Source organism: Letharia columbiana, assembly GCF_014066305.1.
Source record: "Letharia columbiana isolate WasteWater2 chromosome Unknown Sc0000019_s0, whole genome shotgun sequence".
Taxonomy (NCBI): Eukaryota; Fungi; Ascomycota; class Lecanoromycetes; order Lecanorales; family Parmeliaceae; genus Letharia; species Letharia columbiana.
The window spans coordinates 544816-568597 of NW_023501060.1; the positions used below are offsets into that span (position 1 = coordinate 544816).

Here is a 23782-nt window from a genome sequence, read left to right on the forward strand (position 1 = left end):
TTTCCCAGCGCGTTCGACGCAAAGGCGCTAAGATAAGATTAGTTACCGCTGCGACACGCTCACACGGAAAATCTTTTGTCCTCCAACGTCACTGTTTTACGCTGAAGTCTTGAACTTTCTCGCTTGGAAACCCATTCACACGGTGTCTACTCAAGTGCCATGGGAATTTGCAAACTTTTGTTCCTTTCCTTACTACTCAACGCTCCTCCTATCCCACGAATCTAAGCCACGGGCTCACATTACCGAAGCCATGAGTAAGAAGGCATTCAAATCGCAGGCTTCCAGCAGCCGGGTTGTCTCTGGAGCCTTTGGAGGAGATGGCGCAGTCTTTGGTAACAGTGCAGGCACTTCAGTCTTTGGAGCCGTCCCATCGTCACCATTGTCATACGTCTACGAGCCACCAGACTTGAGTGGATTTTCGGACCCAAACGTCGGAGTCGCCTTCAAAAATCTCCAGAAGAAAGATGGGACGACGAAAGCCAAGGCGCTGGAGGACTTACAAGCCTATGTCGCATCGCTTGGAGCGAAGCCGGGTGGAGTGGAGGAAGCTGTGCTAATGGCATGGGTGGGTCCCCCTCGAAGGGAATGCGCTTCAGATTTACAATATTTTGACGTTGCATAGGCTAAGATATATCCTCGCTCATCTATCGATTCCTCTCGTCGCGTACGCCAGCTTGCTCATACTTTGCAAGGGCAATTGGCAATCTCCTGCGGCAAACGAATGGCGAGACATATGCCTAAAGTCGCTTCTTCATGGGCAGCAGGTCAATTTGACAATGATAAATCCGTCAGCCGAGCTGCAAACGAATCTTTCAAACAAGTGTTCAGCTCGGAAGAAAAGATGAAAAATGTGTGGCGACTGTATCAGGTCTCGATACTAGAGTACGCAAGGGACGTAGTCGTGAAGGAGACTGCGAATACGTTGAGCGACGAGCGGACGACTAGCCCTGATGATTCTTCTGCCAAATACTCGAGAGTAGTTGGTGCATCTTTAATGATGGTGACGAATCTTATGGAGAGCATTTCCGAAGCTGACATTGAAAAAGGTCGAGCCCTTCTCAATGAGTTTTTGAATGAAGATAAACTTTGGCAATTCGCATGTCACGGTGATGCGTTTGTTCGTCGTGCCTTGTATCGGTTGCTGGGTACGGTTTTGGTAAGGTACAAGGACATCCTGAACCCGTCGACCATCTCTGCTAGTGTGCTCGTGTCAGGTCTCAATACTACTCAGTCTGGTTCAGCGTTTGACTATGCCAAAGTCCTTGCACTACTTTCTGTTGAAATACCAGATGTCTGGACGACATACTACCCGGGTTCAGGAAAGAAGTCAGCAGCAAATCGCTTATGCCATTTTCTCAGGAAAGGTTCACAAGGGGGACCTCCTGGTTTCTGGTCTCAAATTGCAGCGTTGCTTTTGAATCTCCCACTATCGATACTCTTAAGATCTGCGGATCCGGAGTCTAACCCAAAGGTTGTTGGCGAGAAGGACTCACCCACGCCGATTCTGAACGCTTTGCACGAAGGTCTCAATAGCAAAGACGAATCGCGTGCGAACAGATTCGCTGCTTGGAATGCATATCTGACTGCTTCTGACGTTGCTCTCTCTTCCTTTTCCGATGCAGCCACTCGGCGCCGGATCGTAACATCCTCGGTCCTGCCTATACCGGCTCAATATGTCAGACCATCATCTGACGATTCTCGATGGGCAGTCACAGGTGCACTAGGGCAAGAAGTGTGCGTCCGAGCCTGCAATCAGGCCATATTGCGAGACGCAGGTTCTTTTGAAGAAGAATGGAATGCGTTGTCCAGTAACATCGTTGAGGATTTCAAAACCTCTCTTCCAGAGCAGGCTAAAGATTATGTAAAGTCTCAAGATTCGGTCTCCGCTGAGGTAGACAGGTGGTATTCTCTGCAAGCCGCTTTATTAAAGGGAAAGGGGCAAGACATCACGGGTATAATTTTTAAACAGACAGTAGCATCAGAGATCATTTCCGCCGTTTCTGTCCTGCAAGCGAGGAATGGAAAGCCATACGGAGCGGCAGCCGCTTTGGAAAAATTGATACAGAAACTCCCCGAGATCGTGCTCAGCGATGAGGGGTGCAAGGCTGAGATTGTCACATTCGTAAACGACACCCTTCCAAATCTACTCCTTTCACCCTCTGCCAAGTACCTTGTCAGGATTTTGAACCATTTAGATGGTTCTTGTGATCTCAGTCGAAGCTATGATAAGTGTATGCAGATGCTAGCTGAAGCACCTGAATCGGCATCAAAGTCAATCGCTCTAGAGAGCTTTATCTCAAGCCCACGTCTTGCTACCATCGAATCCCTGTTCGGGATGGTAATTGCTAATTTAAGTCAAGCAATTAGAGACGATAATTCAATGAGTTGGAATATCGTAATGGCTGCGATAAGCAATCCAGTCGCTCCCAAATCACTTACAGACGAGATTCTCGCAAACATGACTGAGGGTCTGTTGGTCGGCCCGAAGAGTGTTACGAGTCTTCATGGCTTGGAGATGACAATCCAGCACATTTCGGGCAAACTGACAGAATTCGCACGGTCGCCCAAAGGCTCAAACCTCCTTTCCAAACTGCTTCTCCTGGCCGACTCGCCTGATGACGGGATTGCCCAGCGTGCTAGGTATACGAGCTCCACGATAGAAAAGGCATTGGCGACTCAAGGCGGCGCCGGTCAAGCCGCGAAGTCCTTGATCGAGATTGTCAACAAGGGTCTTGATACTGCTGAAGCAAGTTCTATATCGTATGTTGACCATTCTCGGAAAAACGTAATGGAGGCCCTAACAGAACAATAGGACCGATGCCCTTGTTGCTCAAGCACGGAAGGTGCTGGGGAGTGCTCCTTCCAGCGACATGCCAGCAATGGTCCAAGAGTTGTTGCCCAACGTCACGCAATGGAATGCTGCACTGGCGCCGTTCATCTCGCGCGTTCCAGATCCATCCCTAGCAATCACGAACGCATTCGGTGGCTCACTGTCCATGATCTCGCCCACTCCATCCGATTCAATCAAGCGAACGCTATCTCGAGATGGAGAAGGAAACTCTGCCGCGCTGCGTATGGCTCAATACACGACCCAAATCATCAAGAGTACGGGCATTTTTAACAGCGCTACACATGAGCAAAAGATCACTGTCTGCAAATACATGGCTCTTTTCCTACAATTTGCGAGCGATAACATCAGCGTACCCGGGTCAATGCCCCTTTGGGAGTCCGTCGACATAGACACTGAGCCCGAGATAGTCGACTTCGTCGCTGAAGCTCAGAGCTTGTTTGGAGGCTGGTTGCACAGCAAGGATTCGTCGACGTCAGAACTCATTGCCGAAGTGCAAAAGCAGCTCCTTCATGACTCTTGCGGCTTTATGACTTCGTCTTATTACAGCGGCAGAGCATATTCTGCTCTGACTGCAGAAGTCGCTGAGTTGCATAGTCTCTCGGCACACACCAATGATGCTGATTTGCTGAAAGGGTTTCGGAGATCGAATGATGCCTTCGTTGCAGCTGCGTATTTGACATCTGCTTCGGAATCGGAAGAGCTTTTCAGACTCTGCAATTACCTTCTGACTGATTTGACAGAGTACGATTTTCGTAAGAACCTAGCAGAAGGTATGTCAACCATCGTCAGGCCGCTGGGTGCTTATGGCTCACAGTAACAGGAATGCGCAAATTGTGCTTAGTTGGTTGCATTCTCTCGAGAGCGCAAGACTATGTCAACGACATACCACAACAACGTTTGGTCTTCTTTGTCCAACACTTGATTGGACAGCTCGAGACTAGCGTCTCATCGTTCACTGTTGCTGGAGGGCAAATAATGGTTGTTCTGTCGTTCATTCTTCCCGCGGTGAAGGAAATATATGGCCCTTTTTGGTCAGTAATTCTTGACGAGATACAAAAGGCTGGCATGGAAGCCGATCTTTACGCGCTTCACGCAAGCCTGAGACTTCTGAATTTATTACGACGACCGTATATGCTCGAGTCAAATGATGACTTACTTGACGCTTGGAGCGAGAAAAAGACGGCCATCGCACGATGCTTAGTGGATTTATTGTGGCAGCTCCAAGGTAAGTGTCCTGCCTTCTTTGTGTGAGTTAAAGCATCCTGCGCCTGCGATGGCTACAATTCTGCCGTTCGCAATGATCTGGATATCAATTCTGTGTAACTTTCACCGTTGCTGACCGTATGATCTCGCGGCAGGTTACCCAGATGACTCACATCAACCACGACGAATAGTCAACGAATTACTGAAAAGACTGCTGGTCGATTTGGCTCAAGACGTGAAAGTCGAGGTACAGGACCTTTGTCCTGTGATCGCTTCAGAGTCTGCAGCCCTTCAAGAGGCTGCATACGAGCTTTTGCATTCGAAAATACCTGCGAACCAGGAGCAAGTATCCGTGGACAAAGCCTTGTCGAATGATTTTGTCGCAAAATTACCAGAGGAGGTTGTGTCCTTGATCCTTGCACCGCCATCAATAGCGTCCATGGCCAAGCACAATTTCGAACGAAACATACCACCGTCGCTACGCAGCTACATTCTCAGCTGGCAGATTACCTTCGACCACTGGGAAAAGGCAAGCTACAAAGTACAAGCGGACTATGTTGCCGCACTCAAGGAAGGCACATACACGCAAGACTTGTTGGGCTTTATCTTTAACGTTCTCGTAAATGGGAGGCAAAAGCCTGTTGATGCCTCTAGATATGACTTTCAAACCTCCGGTCTGGGAGCCGACCAGACCCCAGAACAAGAGACCCACGGGGCCCTTATCCACCTCTACTATCTCTGTTTGCGGAGGCTACCCTCAATAACCAAAGACTGGTGGCGGGATAGTACCTCCCGCCAGCTCAGTATAGCCGTCGAGTCCTGGACGCAAAAATACATCTCCCCCCTCGTCATTGCCCAAGAACTCTCAGTCATCAGCGACTGGGCCCCCTCACAATCCACAGCCGACCAACCAATGACTGTCAAAGTCTCTCCCTCCGCTCGCGAAATTACCGCCTCAATCCCCATTGACGAACAAACCATGACCATTGCCATCCGCCTTCCCCCGGCCTACCCGCTCGCCCGCGCAGAAGTTGAGTCAGTCCATCGCGTCGGTGTCGCGGAGAAGAAATGGCGCTTCTGGATCATCAATGCCCAAGGTGTTATCAACTTCTCTTCTGGCGGCGCTGGCGAGGGGAATTCGATCATCGACGGCTTGATGGCGTGGAAAAAGAATGTGACGGCTGCTATGAAGGGGCAGACGGAGTGTGCCATTTGCTATAGTGTTGTTAGTGCGGATCGGCAGTTGCCGAGTAAAAAGTGCTCGACATGCAAGAACACATTCCATAGCAGCTGTCTGTTCAGGTGGTTCAAGAGCAGCAATTCGAGCAGCTGTCCGTTGTGTAGGAATAACTTCAATTATAGCTAGGAAATCTGTCTTTGCCATTGGTGGAGTATGGAACCTTCGAGCTGGCGAGAGTAGAAAAGCGTTCGGGGCTTTACGATTAAGAAGGCAAGACCCTCGTGGTCACAGACGTTGGTTTATGAAGCGTGCTAGTAGTCAATAGACAAGATTTGGTTACTAGCCTCTGACGACGCCCAGGAGCTAGACGCACTTCCCTGAGGTCTTTTTGAGGTATTTTCCCGTAGTCCATAATCATTCTTCTGTGCCATGACCGAGCTTGGTCACTGAAAGGGTATATTACTATTGTACAGAGCTGTCATAAACCTTTTTCCCCGTGATCCTGAACCTTCCCAGAGTCCGAAATGCCTGATTCCTGAGCGCCTCGCTTTTGCCCTTCCCTGTACTTCCCCCATTTCTCCATCGAGTACCTCCATGCGTTCCGAAAGCCCGAAGTAACAATTCCTTTGGTGCTCTGACTCCAGCTTGGCCATTTGATAATCTTTGTGATCGCCGCACTGACTTCTTTATTGAGCGTTACTTGTTCATCACCAGCTATCCTTTGCTCGAAAGGACCGCCTTGCTTCCGCTTGATCCTCGAAGGATCCTCGTCGTTGGCTTGATCCATCATCTTGTTGAACTCAAGCCGCGGAATCTGGTATTTGGACTGATACTGGAAATAGAGCTTCTCTCGGAAATTCTTAGGTAGGCGGCGAACCATATTTCCTCTTTTTGTAGGATCCATGTCCTGTACCAGCGTGGCGTCAGTGTCAGGATCATCGACCCATGCGGGCGAGCTGCAGCGCGAGTCTTGGAACGAGACATTAGGAAGGTTTTCGATCAGAGGAGCGTATAAGCGACGGAAGTTGGGCAGCTGGTGTTTGACAATATTCGAGACTTTGTTCAAGTTCTCCCCCCCTAAAGACATTCGAGGGTCACCGAGGTATGAGATCCCAGCGATCGTTTTGTAGAGGTCTAGTTCGGTGAATTTTGGCGGTAGGAGAAGAAGCGCAGTGCGAACGGCGGATATAAGATTGACCTGATTAGCCAGTCGGACACGTGGATCGTCACGGAGGATCTTGACAGGCTTTTGCAGGCGTCCTGCTAGGTAAAGAGTGTCCCATGTAGAGAGGTCGCGGCACAGCGTATCGAGATTGACGACACCGTATTTGATTAGGGTTCCATTGACGGTCACATAAGGATTGTAATAGACACCGGCCCCCCAATTATCTTGTACCCGGGAGACGAAAGCAGACCCCAGAGAGCCGACCGCTGAATAATGATCGCGATGTTCTTGCAGATTCATAGAATGCCAATGTTGAGTGTATGAAACGCCAAAGATAAAGTCTATCATCTTGCCGTTGCCTTTCTGCACCGTGGATATGGCTGGGCTCGGGTTTGGATGCGGCTTTGTAGGCCTCGACGAGCTCGAGGCAGTCTGAGGGAATACGCCAGAGCCGTAAGCAAAGGCATACCGAATTGGTGCTCGGAATTTCCACAAGATCTGCCGCAACGCTTCTTTGAATTCATCGTTGATCACGATATGTTGATTGACGCCAAAGTTATCGGACGGAAGGTCTTTGAAGGCCTGTACATTATAGTCGAGGTTCTCGTCCCAGTCTGGTGGCATGTCAATTGGTCGCGCTGACGATGTCTGTGAAGGGTTTGGGGTCGGTCCTGAGGAGGCTGGGGAGGTGCTGCTGCCTGAAGTTGGGGGTCTTTCGGACTTTGATGTAGACGTATCACTGCCTGTGCTGCCAGAAGCAGTAGAGGCGAGTCGTTGGTATTGATGCTGTGTACTCCGGGGCGTCCGATACTGCCATCCTACTCTTACCAGCCCGAGGCTGGAATTTGTCTGTCGCCTAAACCCATGGCACTGCTAAACAGTCATCGTTAGCATAGGCTCGGAGTCAGGAGAGTCGGGTAAGCGGGAAGAACGAGGACCTCACTGGTACTAAGGTTCTCTGCATTGTAAACAAGGACGAAAGTTCAAGTGCCAAAATGCTCTATTAGTGCTATCGCGGATGGCCAGAGATCTCTAATAACCTGGGGATGCTCGAGCACTCCATATGCGACGATACGGAGCACGGGTGAAGGATCCTTGACTGCTAGGAGCGTTCTGAATATTTAATGCCTGTTGAGCTGGCCTTGACATTAAAAGCTCGCTCGCTCGGCCTTTCTGCGGCTTTAGCAAGATCAGGTACTAGCGTAATTCAAGGCACGCTAATCAGACCGCGCGAGCCTCAACCGGCAAAACCAAAACAAACAACTTCACCACCAAACGTCGCAGCTTCTCCTTGGATCCTGAACTCCGTTTCGGTTGTGACAAAGAATCCCGCCAGCCGAGGAGTATAGAGCGACTTCGCGCTATGACAGTTGGAAGCACAATGGAGAGCTACGCGGCGCGACTAGCCTCCTTCAACACAGCACATCCGGCTACAAAAAAAAGAGCCTCAAATGCTAGTAGTGGAAAGACTCTGAAGTGGCCTCACAAGAATCCATCCCCTCCACAGGTGCGTTCTCGTTTCTAGAAACCGTCCATAGCTCAATGCTGACGGAAATCCAGCTTGCGCGCGCGGGCTTCTACTACCAGCCAACGTCCTCGTGTCCGGACAATACTACGTGCTACCTATGTAAAAGCAACCTAGACGGCTGGGAAGAGAACGACAATGCTGTTAATGAGCACCTGAAGCATTCCCCGAACTGCGGATGGGCGATTACGATCGCCACTGAACTCGAAATTGAAGATGGCGGCCAAAGCCAGGAGGATCCGATGTCTGAGATGATGCTGGACGCAAGGAGAATGACATTTGGCTCCAAATGGCCTCACGAAAATAAGAGAGGTTGGACATGTAAGACCCAGAAGGTATGTCCCGGACGCTATCACCACGGATTGTCTTCGCTCATTGAATATGCAGATGATTGAGGCCGGATGGTACTATTGCCCCACGTTGGAGAGCGAAGACTTCGTCAAGTGTTCGTATTGTAGTTTGAGCTTGGACGGATGGGAGCCGAAAGACAATCCCTAGTAAGACAGATCGTCTACTTTCGATTGTTGTACTCGTACTCATGTCAAATAGTGATGAACATCAGCGGCGGTCACCAGACTGCGTGTTCTTTGCTCCTTCGACTACAGCAAAACCCAAAGCCGGACGTTCCAAAAAAGGACGTGCTTCGAAAGCCTCCCGCATGTCTACACAGTCGAACTTCACCACTGTTTCTGAAGGTGTCTCAGTCGCAGATACCGATGCCCACGGTAATGATAGTATCATGTCTGTGGTCGAGCCAGCCAAGGCCGCGAAATCAGGGAAAGGGGCAAAGAAGGGGGCCAAAGCTAAAAAGCTAGCAGCCAAGTCAAAGAGACAAGCCAGTAAAGCAGTGGACGAAAATACACAGGTCGCTAGTAGTTTTCTGGAGCCAGAGGATGATAATTTCGAGGTAAAAGTCGAGATCGGTCCTACGCAGGGTAACCGGAACAAGAAAAGAAAAAGCGACGAGATAAGCACAACGAATGACGTGTCGAACCAGGCAGAGGCTAATACCCGGGAGGAGGATTCTCAAGACCAACCAAAAAAGCGGCGTGCAACAAGAACACGAGGAAGTATGGCGCAGACGCGCAGTGCACCTAGTCCTCCTCCACAGGAAGAGCACGACCATGATGCACAAATGACAGATGCTGAGGCTATTCCTCCACCAGTGCCACCTCGGGGTCAGAAGAAAGGGAAAAGCGGCGGCAAAAGAGGCTCCTCCAACGTACGCAAAGCCTCAACTGTATCGGCTGCGTCTAAGGCTTCTCTTCGAGCCACCATGCCTCCCGACGAGGAAATCGATGCAGCGTTGGAAGCAGAGCTAGACCGCCCCTTGACAGATGAAGAGGGCGACATTGAGCCACCTGCCATGGCAGCACCCAAGGGTCGGCGGCTGACAAGGACAAAACCTGGATCGAGGAAGGCGACCGCATCTGTTGCGTCAACCCGAAGAACGACTAGAGCAAGTACAGTCACAATGGATGACTCGACGATGCAAGGCATACATCCATCCTTGCCGGATCCTGTCGAAGAGGCTCGTGTGCCGACTACCGAGAAGAACGAACATGCGGGCTTAGCGCATGACAATTCAGAACATTCATTATCAGAAGACCATCAGAGGAAAGTAAGAACACGCAAATCGGAGCAACAAAACGGATACAACAAGGAGCCGAAGAAGTCGGAGGAGTCAATCGCCGCTGCTGGGGATAAGATGGACGAAGAAACGCCCGTAACAGAGCCTCAGCAGCCAAGAAGCAGACAAGCATCCAGAAAATTGTCAGCACGGAACACCCGAGTATCAGACATGCCTAGTCCTTTCGAAGCTATAGATCCGGGTTCCGATATCAACAGCTCCACTCTAGGCACGCAGACCGCTCAGGATGACTCGGGGCATGAGACTGATGCTAGCGTTGTGAAGCAAGCTTGCACCAAACGTGGTAGTAAGAAGCCTCCTGCGAAGAAGGTGAAAGGAGGTAAGAAGACTGCGTTGATGAGCCGAAATATCGAAGACCTCGTGCAGCCTATTGTAGTGAATGTATCGCCTGTAGAGCAAGGTACACACACAGGTCCGGTCGATCATGATACTGGCAGCGTGGGATCCGTCCCCGTGGATGTTGAGGAAGCAAAGAAGCAACGGAAACCATCGAGAGCGATCGCGAAATCGGGCAAGACCAAGAAGACTCTGCTGGAGCCTGAGGCCTTCGCGCCAGAAGGATCAGCAGCTCTGCTGATTGACCAGCCAAGTACAATGGCGGAGACCGAAGTCGCTCGCCCTTCACCGCAATCACTAGCAGAACATTCGACCCCAAGGCCAGCTCCCTCTCCTCAATCGTCCGATGCTGAAAATCAACCGCCGTCGTCTCGCTCATCCAAACTCCGCCCTCCACTTCTTATGCAATCTCCTTCAAAATCACAAATAAATCGTGTCCCACTAGCAGTCACCACGCCCGTCAACTCCCCCTCGAGAAACAACATCTCAATGCTACAGACCATTATCCCATGGACTGCGATTGAGATGGAACACATCTTCGAGGGTACGCCGACTACAGACAAGGAGAACAGCCCTTTTGCCTTTAAGGAAGCAGGCAAGAGAGTGAAAAGTCCATTCACAAGCCCGGAGAAGAAGTTGACAGTCGAGGAATGGATTCAATCTAATGCGCAGAGAGGAGAGGAAAAACTGCGTAACGAATGTGAGCGGCTAGTGGGGAAGTTTGAGGACCAGGGTATGCGAGCATTGAGAGTACTAGAGGGCATTGTGTGCGCTGAAAGACCGTGATGATCAATATCTTGACTAGTCTTTGTAAGGATGTTGGGTATATTGGGTGTATGTAATGCCAGCGTTTACAACCAGGGTCAGAGCTTCAATCGGGGTTCCTGTCGAATGGCATTTCCCCCGTCCTTTCGCCTCTCCAATCCTCGCACACTTATGAGCACCAAAAAGTCTCTTTGGGAACACGAGGTATGAACGGCAGTACCTCGCAAATATGGAATCAAACAAATTCGCACCACTTGAATTACAAAAGGGCAGCGGTCGACCACTTCGATTTCGATGCCACAGTTGGGATTGGAAAGTCTCGAAATCAACGGAAAATTGCGACAGTTCGGTGAGATTTCTCGGCTCTTCAACAGCAGAGGACATAATCATGCCGCCACTATGTGAATGGGGCTATCAAGTTACTTCTACTTATGAAATAAGTCCTTATTTACCCTCAGCCCTATATCAGCCCTATGATAAGTAGAAAAAAACGACTTCTGAGTTGCTCCTCTGGAGGAGCAACAACACTCCATAAGCTACTTATTTGTATTTATTACACGCTCTAGAGTAGCCTTCTCACATATAACACGCTATCATAGCCAAGCCTAATCCTATAGGGGTCATCTGAAATCTAAAAGTTCCTGCAAAATTTGAAATTGCTGATCGCGCGTTTGTCGCGGAAATCACAAATCCGCCGGATCAGCAAATCTGATTAGAATCCGCCCAAATTCTGCCGGTTCAACAAATCTAATTAGAATCCGCCCAATTCCGCCGGTTCAGCAACTGTCCCAACCTTTTCCGCCAGTTCTGCCAATTTAATAGCAATACGCACAAAAAAGAAAAGTTCTAATAATCGACGTTACGACGGTAAGATTCTACGACAACGAGTATCAACGCCAACTCAAATTTGACTACGGAATTAGACGATTCAATAAAATTAGTCGCGTGGGTGATACTCTGATATGGCGACAATGATGCGTATATTAATGATGATATATATTGATGCTATATATATATAGAATAGTACTTAGAGTGTATTAGGTACATTACGCAAAATTTTTGAAGTTGCTAAAAATTTTTGAAGTTGCTAAACTGATAGAACTGGCGGAAAGGATTAGGATAGTTGTTGAACCGGCGGAAAGGGTTGGATATAGGCAAAGTCTGCTAAATAGGCTAATTAGGGCCCCTTCGATAACCACATATTTTCAAAATATGACATTTGACTATTCGTTAGTAATTACCAGCCCTACATCTTCAATACGTGCATAGAAATATTATGAGCTTGGCGCCAGATAAATTTGACAATTGAGTTTCAGCCCTAAGGGTCAAATTTTGAAAATATTCAAATTATGAATCAACCCATAATTTAAGTCTAGAAAGGCGAGATCTAAATAAATAATCTAAAAATTAGAAATCTTAACGTAAGGGATGTGATACACATACACCCCTTTTATAATATAACCCCTTTTGATACATATACCCCCCCAAATCCGATTAGCTTCCGCGCGGCCGCTAGCCGCATAAGATATAAACCTCGCACATAGCTTCCTAGGGAATATTGCCGAGACTCTTAGTGATAGCAAGGCAAGCCTTCCCAGACCTCTCCTGATAAAGTCTAAAGATCAGACGGTTTCAAATCGTCGGATGGTGAGGTCTTTGGTTGTCCTTCTATGGCGACAGCTGATTGACTGGCTACCCTCTCTCGTTGCTACTAGAGATACGCCTATCGTACTCGAATATCCACTATCTATTGGCCACCTGGCCTTCCTACAGCTGAAAGGTACCAAATATGATCTCGTTACCCTGCATGTAGGCTGGCGTACCACATCCATCTCGCTGCCGCTCCTCCTGTCCGTCTCGTGTCCTACTTCGGCTTTGGGGTTTTACTTTTGCGGCTAGCGGCCGCGCGGAGCTAATCGTTTGGGGGTTTTGAAGGGGTTCTTCCTAACGTAATGCGTTTAATTTTACGCTTTTCGTCTAGTGAATAAGGATTATTTCTATTAATTTACTCTTTCGAATAGTATTAATCGATGGTTTTACTGTCTATTTGGGGTTCCGGTCCTTAAGAGATCAGTGTTACGGCGTTCGGGGTGTAATCTATATTCTCTTAGCTAATATCTTCCCCTATTTGAAAACCAAAGTTGAAATATGTGGGCATTTTTAAAATATATAGTTACCGAGGGGCCCTAAATCGTGCTTATAGTGCGGACCCGGCGGAAATCGTCGGAAGGACTTTTCGATTTGCAGATGGTCTACCAGAAGGCCTAAACGCGCCCTGCGACGCCTGCTCGCTTTTCTAACTTCCCCTCCCTCCTATAGAGGTCTTCGCTGGGTAAAGATGAAAGTCTAATAACTGCGCTGGGTATTGTCTTGCAATAACTTTGGAGGTTTTTTTGGCTGGTGTTGCACTCGCTAAAAGCTTGTCGGGGGTGTCTGCGCTTGACGGCCAGACCCCCTTTTAGATCTAAATACCTCCGCGGCCCCCGTGGGCCGTGGGCCGTGGCCTTCGCGGGCCCCGTGGGGCTGTCTTGCCCTGTTGGGCGTTCTGGCCTTTCTTCCGCTAGGCCCTTTCGATATAGTTAACACGGTATTCTACTACGAGACTATTTAAGAAGAAGAAGAAATGTTATTTTAGTCGATGTGGTGCTTTAAGAACTGTGCTTATTGTTTCTACTTATCTAATTAACTATGTGAATATTTCTCTAGAGCATCCCTCCAACAAGCAAACGCTGTGAGCGATCAGCTGCGCCATGGAGCTGAGAGTGAGAAGTGCGCCAAGACGCTTGTTCCTACTCAAACGATCTTTCGTGACAGTGGAAAAAGCCAATTTCGGCTCATATCGACGGCGAGCACTACCGGCGGTGTATACTCTGTACTTTACACCGGCGCGCTTGAAGAGCAGATAATGTTAGACTACTACTTGTTACTTGTCTGCTCTACAAGATCGGAGATAAAGGCAGAGCTTCTCTTGATTTTGAATTTTGTAACAAAGGCGTGTTTGCTGTGGAGTATGTATCTTAACAACTTTTGGCCATCAGGTTCGAATAAATTGCCACTTGATTCTATCTTGTTCAAGACCATAGATTTCCAAAATTCTTCCGCTTCATGGCGAGAGCCGACAACTTAGAAGTAAAGTACTATAAATCACGAGATCTGGCGTTAAGCGCGTCTAGAGGAACGTGGTCGTGAATGCAGGGAAGCGGCAGTGAAGCCTGAAGGAATTACTTAGAACAATTGAGGGCCTCTTCTGAAGCCAGCCACTGAGGCCCGAAACATGGTCAAATCCCCAGGATCAAAGGGTAGGCCTGCGTACTATCGCCGTTCCGCTAAGAATAACCCTCCAGTGTTCTTTCCGAATCTTCCTACCCTCACGAGCTGGCGGGACGGCGGGAAATGCCCCGAGACCATCACGACAGCAACAGAGTATGACGCTCGCGTTCAGAAAAAGCCCGCCGAGGTTGCCGAGGTCGGGGAGAAAATTGCTCAGGGACTCTATCAAAACGAAGACAGGACCACCACAAGGAAACCAGTCCCTGCTTCCACGCGTGATGTCCATGCACGGGATACGGCAGCTTCTAGCAGCAAAAGAAAGCTAGATAGGACCAGTCCAGAGTCTTCACCTATGGCGAAGAGGATACACAGCACCAGTGGTGCCGGGAAAGAAGGCCAGGAGAAGAGATCTCAACTGGAAAGTGCAGACGGATATAAGTATCTGAAGCAAAGTCAATTGCGAGAAGAGTGCCTGTCTCGTTCTCTACCAGCCGGGGGGGGCAATCAAGACCTTTCGAAACGCCTAAGGCTACACGATGCTGCTCGGGCGCAGATCTCTACTTCTCAGGAATCCGTGAACGAGCATGTTACTTCTTACACATCGTCCAGAGGGGAACCGTCAGACAGGTACACAGATATGTTGCAGAAAGATTTACGGAAAGCGTGCGTGAAACGCTCCCTCCCAGTCGGTTTGACGAAAAGGGACCTCAGACGCTGTCTCAGGGTGTATGACGCTGCGCGAGCGCTGGGACTTACTCCCGAAGAGTCTCTAGAGGCGCAGAGGGCTACTTTTCAAGAGCACGCTCGGAGCGTCAGTCCTGAAGGGTCTATAGAAGAGAACGCATTTGGCGCTGCTCCTAAAAAGGCTGTTGAAGTGCAACCGCTGGGCAAGACTTCTCGAGAGTCCATCGTGGATAACGGGCAGGGGCCCACGTCTCTGGAATTTTCAGAAGGTGATGCTTCCCCTCTTACAAATTCTCAGATGTCTTTAGGGGAAGATATTGCTTCCTCTTCTGCTACTACGAAGGACTCTACTCAGGACTCTACCCAAAACCGCGGCACTTTTGATATATGTCCTGGACCGGCAGCGACACTTAACTACGCCGCCATGGGCCAAACTGAATTAAGATCACTGTGTAGATCTCGCTCCCTTAGGCAGCGTGGTTTCAGTGCACCGCAGCTCCGCAAGGCCCTCAAAACTTACGACAGGAAATTGCCCGAACAGGCAAACAATGCAGAAGTCGATGTCGACGCTGAACATAAAACTGCGAAGCATGGGGACGCACCCCCTGCCTCTTCACCGCCTGCTGCGTTCATCGATCTTGACTCAAGCTCGCAGGATGGCGACATCTGTGAGCAGCAAACGCGGTCGGTGGTCACCAGCGCCAGAATCGCGCGTGAAGAGCCAGTGTCAGGCTTTCTGTGGACGGTCGACAAAGGTCGGCGCCCGCCGGTATCCACTGACGCTCAAGTAGAGGTTCGGCAAGGAGGGTCAGTGGAGCGGGCAAGCGCTGGGATACATTCCGAGAAGGATCCCTACAGTACTCCCTATTCGCCACGACTAGTCCAGAAATCCCCGAAAAGAATCGGCAATAAGTCAAGCCCCCAGGGGACGCTGTATACTAAATACCCGATGTCGCTACAACAGCCTCTTGTCTCGCTGGTCAACCTCACCATCAGGGATACCAAGAGTAGTGCCAGCGAAAGTGCTCATCAAGAGACTCAGATGAAGACAAAGCCACCATCGGAGCTTGCTCTCAAAATGGCAGAGAAAGAAGAATTCAACGCCAGATACGCCACTGAGCGCCCTTCTTGGATTTGCTGTTGTGAGACCCCTGGCTATGAAGCTAGACCAAAACAGCTCGCAGATTTCTCGGGCAATTGCTTTTACCACGTCTCCCAACTTGCCCAATGGGGGACTTTCACCATGAAAGAATATCAGGAATACCAAACTACTCAGCAAGCGCTGGATCGAATAGCATCGTGTCTCTGTCAAAAGCCTGCAGTTGATCATCCAGAACACCATGTGACCATGACCCAGGGAGGGTTCATTCTAGCCCAAATATGGCGAGAGCAGTTGACAAGACGCCAGTCGGTGACTACTTTTAGGCCTGATATGGCGGCGTACCGAAGAAAAGGAATATTAGAAGTGATGCACAACGTTCTTCAAGATTTCATGATCGAGCTCTCAAGTCGACAGCCAAAACGGCCCCTTGTATTGTGGGCTCGGGTGGAAGCTATGGCCTGGTTCATCAATACTCTTCCTACGAGTAACGAGTGGCATTATTTCCAAGACTGGAAAAGGCCTTGTCATTATATCATGTTATTTGGTATAGCGCTACTAACGACGATTGATGTGCTGCTACGACAAAACATCTTCAAGGACAAGGAGCCGAAAGTCCCTAACCTTGGCCTGGTACTCGCCTTGTTCATCCAATGTACCTGGACATCACCATCGTATACCATGAACTCATTTCACAATACAGATACGTATAAGTCACCTTTTAACAACAATATATGCGTAAACAACGAGAATGGATGGGCAGCCGAGGTTGTTAGTCTGGCGGACCAACATGGGGTTGGGATAAATGGAGTAAAGAACATTAATGACATCGTGGATCGATGGCGTCTGAGAAGGAAGGCCGTCGAGTTTGTTGAAGATCAGACTAGGAAGGGACAGTACGCCGTCCTGCACAGTGGGAAAACAATACCGCCCATCCAGGCAGCATTGGCGTCCATAGCAGACAAAGCAGCTGAGACTCCGGCCAAGAGGGGAACGGGACAGCGAACAACGGTACGTAAAGTTCGGATCTCAACCTGAGTCATGAGGGATGTAGTTGGAGGGGGCAGAGCATTGTCACCCTGTTATGCTCTTTGGACTTGCAGTGCGACTCAGCTTTGTTTCATGAAAGGAGCTTCGTCCCCCCTGTTTTAGCCGTGTCAACTTGTCTTACGACTTGAGTCGCACCGTCAATAGAATTCTCTTACCCGCTTAAAGTTCCTAGACCTGTCTTACACCCAATGCGTGTGTTAGAAAAGGTCCTTGTCTGGCTGTGTTTCCTAGACTTCCTTACGACCCGAATCAGTCTAATACAAATGGCATGCTAACTTTGATTTACTCAACAGTGGAGGCCCGAAGACGATTACGATGACAATGGCAGAAGGCTATGGAAGAATTGGTTCTATCTACGCGAATCTGAGATATACACAAAAGAATACGAGCTAAGTAATGAGTCAAGCTATCGAGCTCGCGGGTAAAGAGAACATGAACGCAATCGCAATGGTACTACCTAGAAGCCGGTTAGTCCACTTTGGTTAAGGACAGAGGTGTTGTGCTGCCCCTCTTTGTTCGCTTTGTCAGAGAGTGCATAGCATTTGTCCCATTGTCCCATTGTCCCCTCTATTCCATGTTCTTGTTATTGTCGATCTGTCCGGCCTCCTTCACATGCTATCTCTATCAAAATTCTCGTCCTTACTTCTTCTCATAGTCGCCCTCTTACAGGAGCTCTCGCCCAACTATGGATCCACAAATAACAACCTTCTTGCTCCTGCAGCTTCTAAAGACTTGGCATCCGGATGTCATAGCTCTTGCTGGGCTTACCCCAACTGATTTGTCAAAGACGCCAAAGCTGCAGACTCCACCGTTAATTGCGATTCTCGCGTGCTGGGCAGATGCCCCGGCCACAGCAAATGAGCCAGAGGGCAAGGAGCTTCCGTGCGGGCACAGAGTCGACGTATGCTGGATTTTGACTCGCTCTAATTTATTTGGCGACCTGGTTCGGGGACGAAGGCCCCGGTCTTTGGAATGTCCGCACTGTGATATTCAGTACACACTTCCAATGATCCCGGATCCTTCGGTGGTAGACGGTCTTCAGGCTCGGATAGACCTTATACAGTGGGTTTGGGCCCGCGGCAAGGATGCACCAAATAACGCCGACGTGAAAATGGTCAGGATACTTCGATATATTTTAGTCCACATCGGACACCTACCCCGGAACTTAGAGATGACCTCGAGCTTTTTACGGGTTGGGCCAAGCCAGCGGCGACTAAGGCAGACCCTTCGGCTCTTTGATCAAGTGGGTGTGGCCGGGGCGGTAGGAAAGATCTACGCAGGCCCAGGGCTGTTACGAGGCACAGAGCCTTTCTGCAAGTTTCACCCTTCAAAGGCACGGCTACCGGGTTATGCGCAACTCAAGTATCCTCCTCCTTCTCCAGGTCGATACTGCGACTGCAAGGAGCCACATTGGGCACGAGAACCCAGGGCATGGGCATCCACACCTGCGGAGGACGAAGAGGAGTGGGGGTTTGCAGTACCTCGGATCGAGAAGTTCGGAAAGATTGGAAAGTCCAGACAGAAAAAGATGGTGAGATTTGCGGCCCCTGTCATCACACACATTCAATACTTCGAGCCTTGGTGGTGCGATGAATATCGGGACAGCAACCGTTATTATTCGTCAGGATCGTGCAGGACATCCGTTGATCGTTCCACTAAACTGGATGATGACCGCGAGATTGCCAGGTTGAATGCTGAGGCATTTGCGGCTGAGCGACTCAAGATCAAACGACGTTTATGACGACAATGGAAGAAGGCGATGGAAAATATGGTTCGTTCTACAATAACTTGACAATGTAAGACTGCAAGGCGACTGGTCGTCCTAGCTTGCTGTTGACCTTGGGGTAACAAGACAATGAAGTCGATCAGGATGACTTTACCAGTAGACAAGGCAGTTCATTGTATTTAGGCATAAAGGGGTTGTATTACCATTGTCATCTTTGTCTCCTTTCCCAAAGAAAGTAACTACATTGTTTTATGACCGACTCTACTTCAACATGTCCTTCCTCTTAATATTTTCCTTCTTTACATCCCTCTAACAGCTTCTACTGTGACTACACTATCTTCGAAACGAAATGACTATGTCGATGAACGAATGGCGATGTTCTGGAGTCACATGCATGCTACTCCTACCTCAACTCGTGAAGATTTGGCTACCGGATTATAGTGAAACTGATCGGAGTCCTCTGAGCGAGCAGGCTCCAAGGTTGGGAGTCCCACCATTGATATCTTTCCTGGAGGGCTTGTCCGATGTTCTCACAACCAATGAAGTCAGGGGTAAAAGATTCCCATGTGGTCATGTCGTCAGCGTGCGTTCGATACTCTCGTGTTGTAACTTTTTTGGGGACGCAATTTGGACACCGGGGCCACATTTCTTGGGCTGCGCGTGGCCGGGTTGCGACGATACTCTGGAATTTCCGAAAATCCCAGATCCGCGAGTCCTAGACGGCCTCCAGACGCGATTGGATCTGATCCAGTGGTCTTGGAACAAAGACACCCCGACAGAGGTCGATATGAATACGGTGAGCCTACTTCGAGATATACTATCCAGAATAGGACACTTGAGTCAAGATCCAGAACCAGAGATGGACGCCAACCTATCGCGGAGTGATCCGAGCGAGCCCTCGCTAACGCGAACACTCGTCCACATGGAATTAGAGGCCTATGGCTTGATGATCCAAAATCGGGAAAAGAGCACAGAAATTGACTTACGGGGTAGTCAAGATTATTGCCGTTATCGAGCTGCTGTAGTGCCTACGGCGGGGCACTCTCTACTCCGGTACCCTATGTCGTCGCCAGGACAGTCCTGTGTGTGCGACACGCCTCACGAGTACGAACGAGAGGCCAGCAGCTGGGCTCGCACACCCGCGGAGACGGGATCGGATCTCAACGAGCCCAGGGACAGAAAGCTCAAGCAGCTTAAAACGGTACGCTTCGTTGCTCCAATTGTCACCGAGGTGCAGTATTTTGAGCCGTGGTGGTGCGACGAGTATCGAGACAGCGGCAGGTATTGGTCGACAGGTCCGCACAGGAAGTCGATCGATTATTCCACTCCCGGCGACGATGACTGGGAGGTTGAGAGACTGGAGCATCCTGACGGCTTGGCGGCTCAGATATCAAGTGAACTGGAACACGAGGAAAGCGCCTGCGGTACGAGTGTCGACGACGACGGGGTCCTGGACGACGGTATCTTGGATGAGATGGAGGGGGCAAACGAATCATGGGACGACGAGACCCTGGATGGGTTGGAGAGGGCAAACGAATCATGGGAGGACGACACCCTGGGCGACTTGGAGAAGCTTCACGAATCGTGGGAAGATCGATTCTGATTGTTTGTGCATGTAGGAGTATCCAGCGTTGCTAGTATCAAAAGCTATTATTATTGTAACAAGATAAGATGACGCAGCGCAATGCTCAATGCAGATCACCGAGTGAGATACAACCTGATCGCAAAAGACAGATTGGCAACGAAACTCATGACCAGTAGCCCAATCACCCCCATCGCCAATGACGCCTCGAACCTTCCTACCCTCTTCCTCCACAACCTCGCAACCGCCCTTCCCTTCCCCACACCCCTCCCACCCCGGCAAGTCGCTCCAATGACAACCTCACACCCTCCCTCTCCCGCACGACATTCCCCATGCGCGCGCCTGGTCTCCATGATCCTCCTCACCTGCCCACCGCCAGTGCTGCAAAACGCGGCGTCGGTCCTCATGACGCACTTTTCCTGCGGCCCTTCCAGATGCCGCGTCTTGCGCTCGAGCAGCCAGGCGACTTTGAGGCGGACGTTGGTGTCGACTAGATTGTAGAAGTGCGTGTGTGTGTGTTTGAGGGCGAGGGCGTCGGGGTAGGGGAGGTGGGGGAGGATGAGGAGTTGCAGCTCGAGGGGTAGGGTGAGGAGGGGTGGTTTTGCGGTAGCGGAGGCGCATTTGGAGCAGTGGGTGGTGGACATTTTTGGCAACTGTGTTTTGAGGCAATTGCATGGTTGTTTATGAGAGCTTAGATGGAAAGAGATGTGGAAGGAACGTCAATTGAATATTTCCGTGAAGCAAACGGATATACATGCCGTTTGGTTGCTGCCTGTACTAGTAGCGCTTAAACAAAAATGACACGTTGATGCGAAACGGCAAAATGAGGTCTTGATCTTTCATCCCACCAGGCACCAGACAAATGAAATTGGATTGACAGCATTCTAAAGGCTGGTAGTAGAGTATGTGCTGATGGTTCAGAGCCTTTAATACCTTACATTTGGAGACGCTCAAGAATCAAGGTCACGTTGGCATTATGTTGTCCAACCAGCGAGATATGTCAGATGCTGAATCGTGGGTCAATTAGATTGAGGTAGCGCGCTGATGCCAGCTAAGCTAACGCTCTCTGTGTGAGTTTTCATTCGTAGTTGCTGCTGCTTCTGCCAATGGTCAGTCCCGGCTTTCACGTGTATTGTAAATATCTCGAAAACAGTGAGTGGCCAGAGCGTCAAGCACCTCCCTCTCCTGCCTTCCTTGTCATAGTTGAACTGGATTCTCTCTTATCTAGGGTTGCGTCCCAGAACCTCTAGCTCAACATTGAGCCTTCAGTAATCATCATGTTTCGAACCCCATAAACTCACCAATTTCGAAACCGCCGATCGAACCGATACGTATCAACAGACAAGGAACTCTGACGGGCGGGAATACATGATCCATGCCGGTTTTGAGGAAATCGGGTTCGAAAGATTTAATATACTATAACCTATGTAAGGAGCACCTAATTGTCGAGGGCGACATCGAAGGCCACGGAGACACACCAGCGATAGCCCTGATTCCCTATGCGGAAGACGATTGCTGATATAAATAGCACTGAAAGCTGATTTGACAGGCATACAATGATGGGATCAGCCTTAACATGTGAAAGATGGATGAGATGCTCTGCACAAGCTTGTTCGTTCGACTTTTTGGATGTTAACGTTGGGTAGAAAGAAAGCCAACTCACAATTGGCGTAGTATGAGACTCTAGAGTACTTGTAGAGATGCGATGTTTTTCGCCTTGTATCCTGGCTCACCTGGTCATGTACAGTTGCCTTGAGTTAGAGACCACTCACGTGACTTATCTTGGCACCGTCGATCAAACTCCGCCCCGCAATCAGTCAAACATTCACCCCATTGGACCATCTAACTCAAGCCCGGAGCATATTGATATTTGCGGAGGGACTTTGCATGTGCATGAGGTTGACCATAGTAAGCAAGCTCATTTGATGGCATTTAATGTAGTGCTCTCTCCACCTAGCATAGAGTCAATTGAAGCAGAAAAACTCTTCCCTCCGCTGCCGTCACATCATCACTGCACTCTCCGCTCTGTTTGGCTCTCACCTTCAATCTCGAGCCCCGACAGTGCTAGGCTCGGTTCTCAGCTGCTAGACTGGCATTGTGAATGTACTAAAGCCAGGGTCAAGCATACCTGAGGATGTGGACCTATGGCCCGAAGCCCGAAAGCTCCAACGATCGGAGGGTAAGGCAGGGAACAAAGTTAAAGAAGCTGCTTCTGAGACTGCTGGAAGCGATTCACGGGATGACTTTGATTGCCATCAATGATCGAAGGGTTCCCTGTGGCTAGACGTGCTGGCACCAGGTCTAGTACCGTACGCGCAAGCCAATAGTGCAGTGCCGTCAGAAGGACTGCACTACGAAAGCCATAGATTTGCTCTTCGGTGATTTTCATTGTGTTGCCTGCTCTGCCACCCTATGCCGCAATCCGTTATTAGAAGATGAGGCACGTTCGATATAGAAGAGCATTCCGCGATGCGGGATCAAGAGCAGGCCAAGCCTTCGAGACTAAGACTCGTGGAAGTGAAATATTATCAAATCTTTGAAGCCGTGGATCCGGAGAGCTTTGTTCAGTGTTAGACTGTTACCCAAGGCCTAGTCCTGACCCTTTGAGCTGCTACTGCGCGAAAAGTATCAGTGGAACACATCGGTTTTTCTTTGGGTTTGTCTGTCGTTCACCTGCTTGGCATCAAGGGCGGGAGACACCGGGATCAGCAGACCTTGAGATGTGAAGCTGAGGCTTGGGTGACAGTCGACTCAAGGCCCATGGCCCCTATTCCTGAATACCAATCCTCCATTTGGACTGCTTGGGAAATATATTGGTAGGTGGTCCCTCCTCTACAGTAGCTGGAGTCACTGATTGCACCTTCTCTTGGGCGGAGACGTTAGCTAGCAGGCTAGCTGCCAGAAAAAGCGGCAGTTTTCAATGACTGCTCTTTAAATCTAACACGGTATATGCGGTTTCAGTCCAATGCTTCTGTTTTTATCACACGAAAGAAGCCCTTTCTTTTTATCACATGGAAAAAGCTCAGAAAGAAGTTCAAGCGAACAGAAAATCTGCGCCTCTCCTGCGGTAGTCTCACATATTTTGGGACTCGTACAGCTACAACTGCAACTTTTTTATTGACAGTAGGCCTGCTTACCTGTAGCGAACCCTGGGCTCAGGCTTAGGGATGTATCCAATGCATCTAACGAAGCTCGGCGCTGTGAGGCTTTGGTACTCTTGTCCTCACTCTTCTGGTTGGAACACCCTCATATGAAAGTAGGACTTGGGCAGGCTTCCAAAAGCCAGTCGCGCCATCCTTCCTCAAAAGTCCTCGATAGCTTATGTCGAATGGCAGCGAACTTCGTTCAAACTTGGTTCTGACTTGGAGATACGCAGTCTTCACCCCTTGGTCTTCCGTTTCCGCATGAGCAGTTTAGATATCCCAGCAGCAGAGAGATCAGCTGTGCCAACTCAACATTTGTCTCTGAGGATTAACATGTCCCTATTAATTGTATGATCGGCGCATAGGAGACTTCTTACTCAACAGGGCAGAACGAGCCTGTCTTGCTTGGCAGCCACCATATCACAGCTTCAAAACGCCTATAAGGAAGAGTCTACCTTTCACAGTGTAAACGGCGATACATTAAGCATCGGCAGTCTGAAGGGCGCTCCCAGCTTCAATTTCCTCCCGGAAGGTCTCTGGAATTACTTGAAA

At 49.6% G+C, this 23782-nt stretch overlaps 6 protein-coding genes across 6 annotated transcripts; 4 read left to right on the top strand and 2 right to left on the bottom strand.

The window, feature by feature from the left end:
• Positions 1–250: 250 nt before the first annotated feature.
• On the top strand, positions 251–5420 carry HO173_006568 (uncharacterized protein; the record flags this gene model as incomplete). The annotated part of the gene is made up of 5 exons (XM_037308477.1): positions 251–565; positions 623–2760; positions 2813–3621; positions 3672–4076; positions 4210–5420. 5 exons carry the CDS (start codon positions 251–253, stop codon positions 5418–5420), a joined length of 4878 nt encoding a protein of 1625 aa, XP_037164743.1.
• Positions 5421–5712: 292 nt separating this feature from the next.
• Positions 5713–7363, bottom strand: HO173_006569 (uncharacterized protein; the record flags this gene model as incomplete). The annotated part of the gene is made up of 2 exons (XM_037308478.1): positions 5713–7272; positions 7343–7363. The coding sequence occupies 2 exons, from the start codon at positions 7361–7363 to the stop codon at positions 5713–5715; spliced, it is 1581 nt and encodes a 526-aa protein (XP_037164744.1).
• Positions 7364–7780: 417 nt separating this feature from the next.
• Positions 7781–10697, top strand: HO173_006570 (uncharacterized protein; the record flags this gene model as incomplete). Its single annotated transcript, XM_037308479.1, has 4 exons — positions 7781–7906; positions 7960–8259; positions 8312–8421; positions 8474–10697. 4 exons carry the CDS (start codon positions 7781–7783, stop codon positions 10695–10697), a joined length of 2760 nt encoding a protein of 919 aa, XP_037164745.1.
• A 3253-nt stretch (positions 10698–13950) lies between these two features.
• On the top strand, positions 13951–18520 carry HO173_006571 (uncharacterized protein; the record flags this gene model as incomplete). The annotated part of the gene is made up of 2 exons (XM_037308480.1): positions 13951–16740; positions 17435–18520. The coding sequence occupies 2 exons, from the start codon at positions 13951–13953 to the stop codon at positions 18518–18520; spliced, it is 3876 nt and encodes a 1291-aa protein (XP_037164746.1).
• A 334-nt stretch (positions 18521–18854) lies between these two features.
• On the top strand, positions 18855–20108 carry HO173_006572 (uncharacterized protein; the record flags this gene model as incomplete). The annotated part of the gene is made up of 1 exon (XM_037308481.1): positions 18855–20108. One exon carries the CDS (start codon positions 18855–18857, stop codon positions 20106–20108), a length of 1254 nt encoding a protein of 417 aa, XP_037164747.1.
• Positions 20109–20203: 95 nt separating this feature from the next.
• Positions 20204–20731, bottom strand: HO173_006573 (uncharacterized protein; the record flags this gene model as incomplete). The annotated part of the gene is made up of 1 exon (XM_037308482.1): positions 20204–20731. The coding sequence occupies one exon, from the start codon at positions 20729–20731 to the stop codon at positions 20204–20206; it is 528 nt and encodes a 175-aa protein (XP_037164748.1).
• Positions 20732–23782: the final 3051 nt, after the last annotated feature.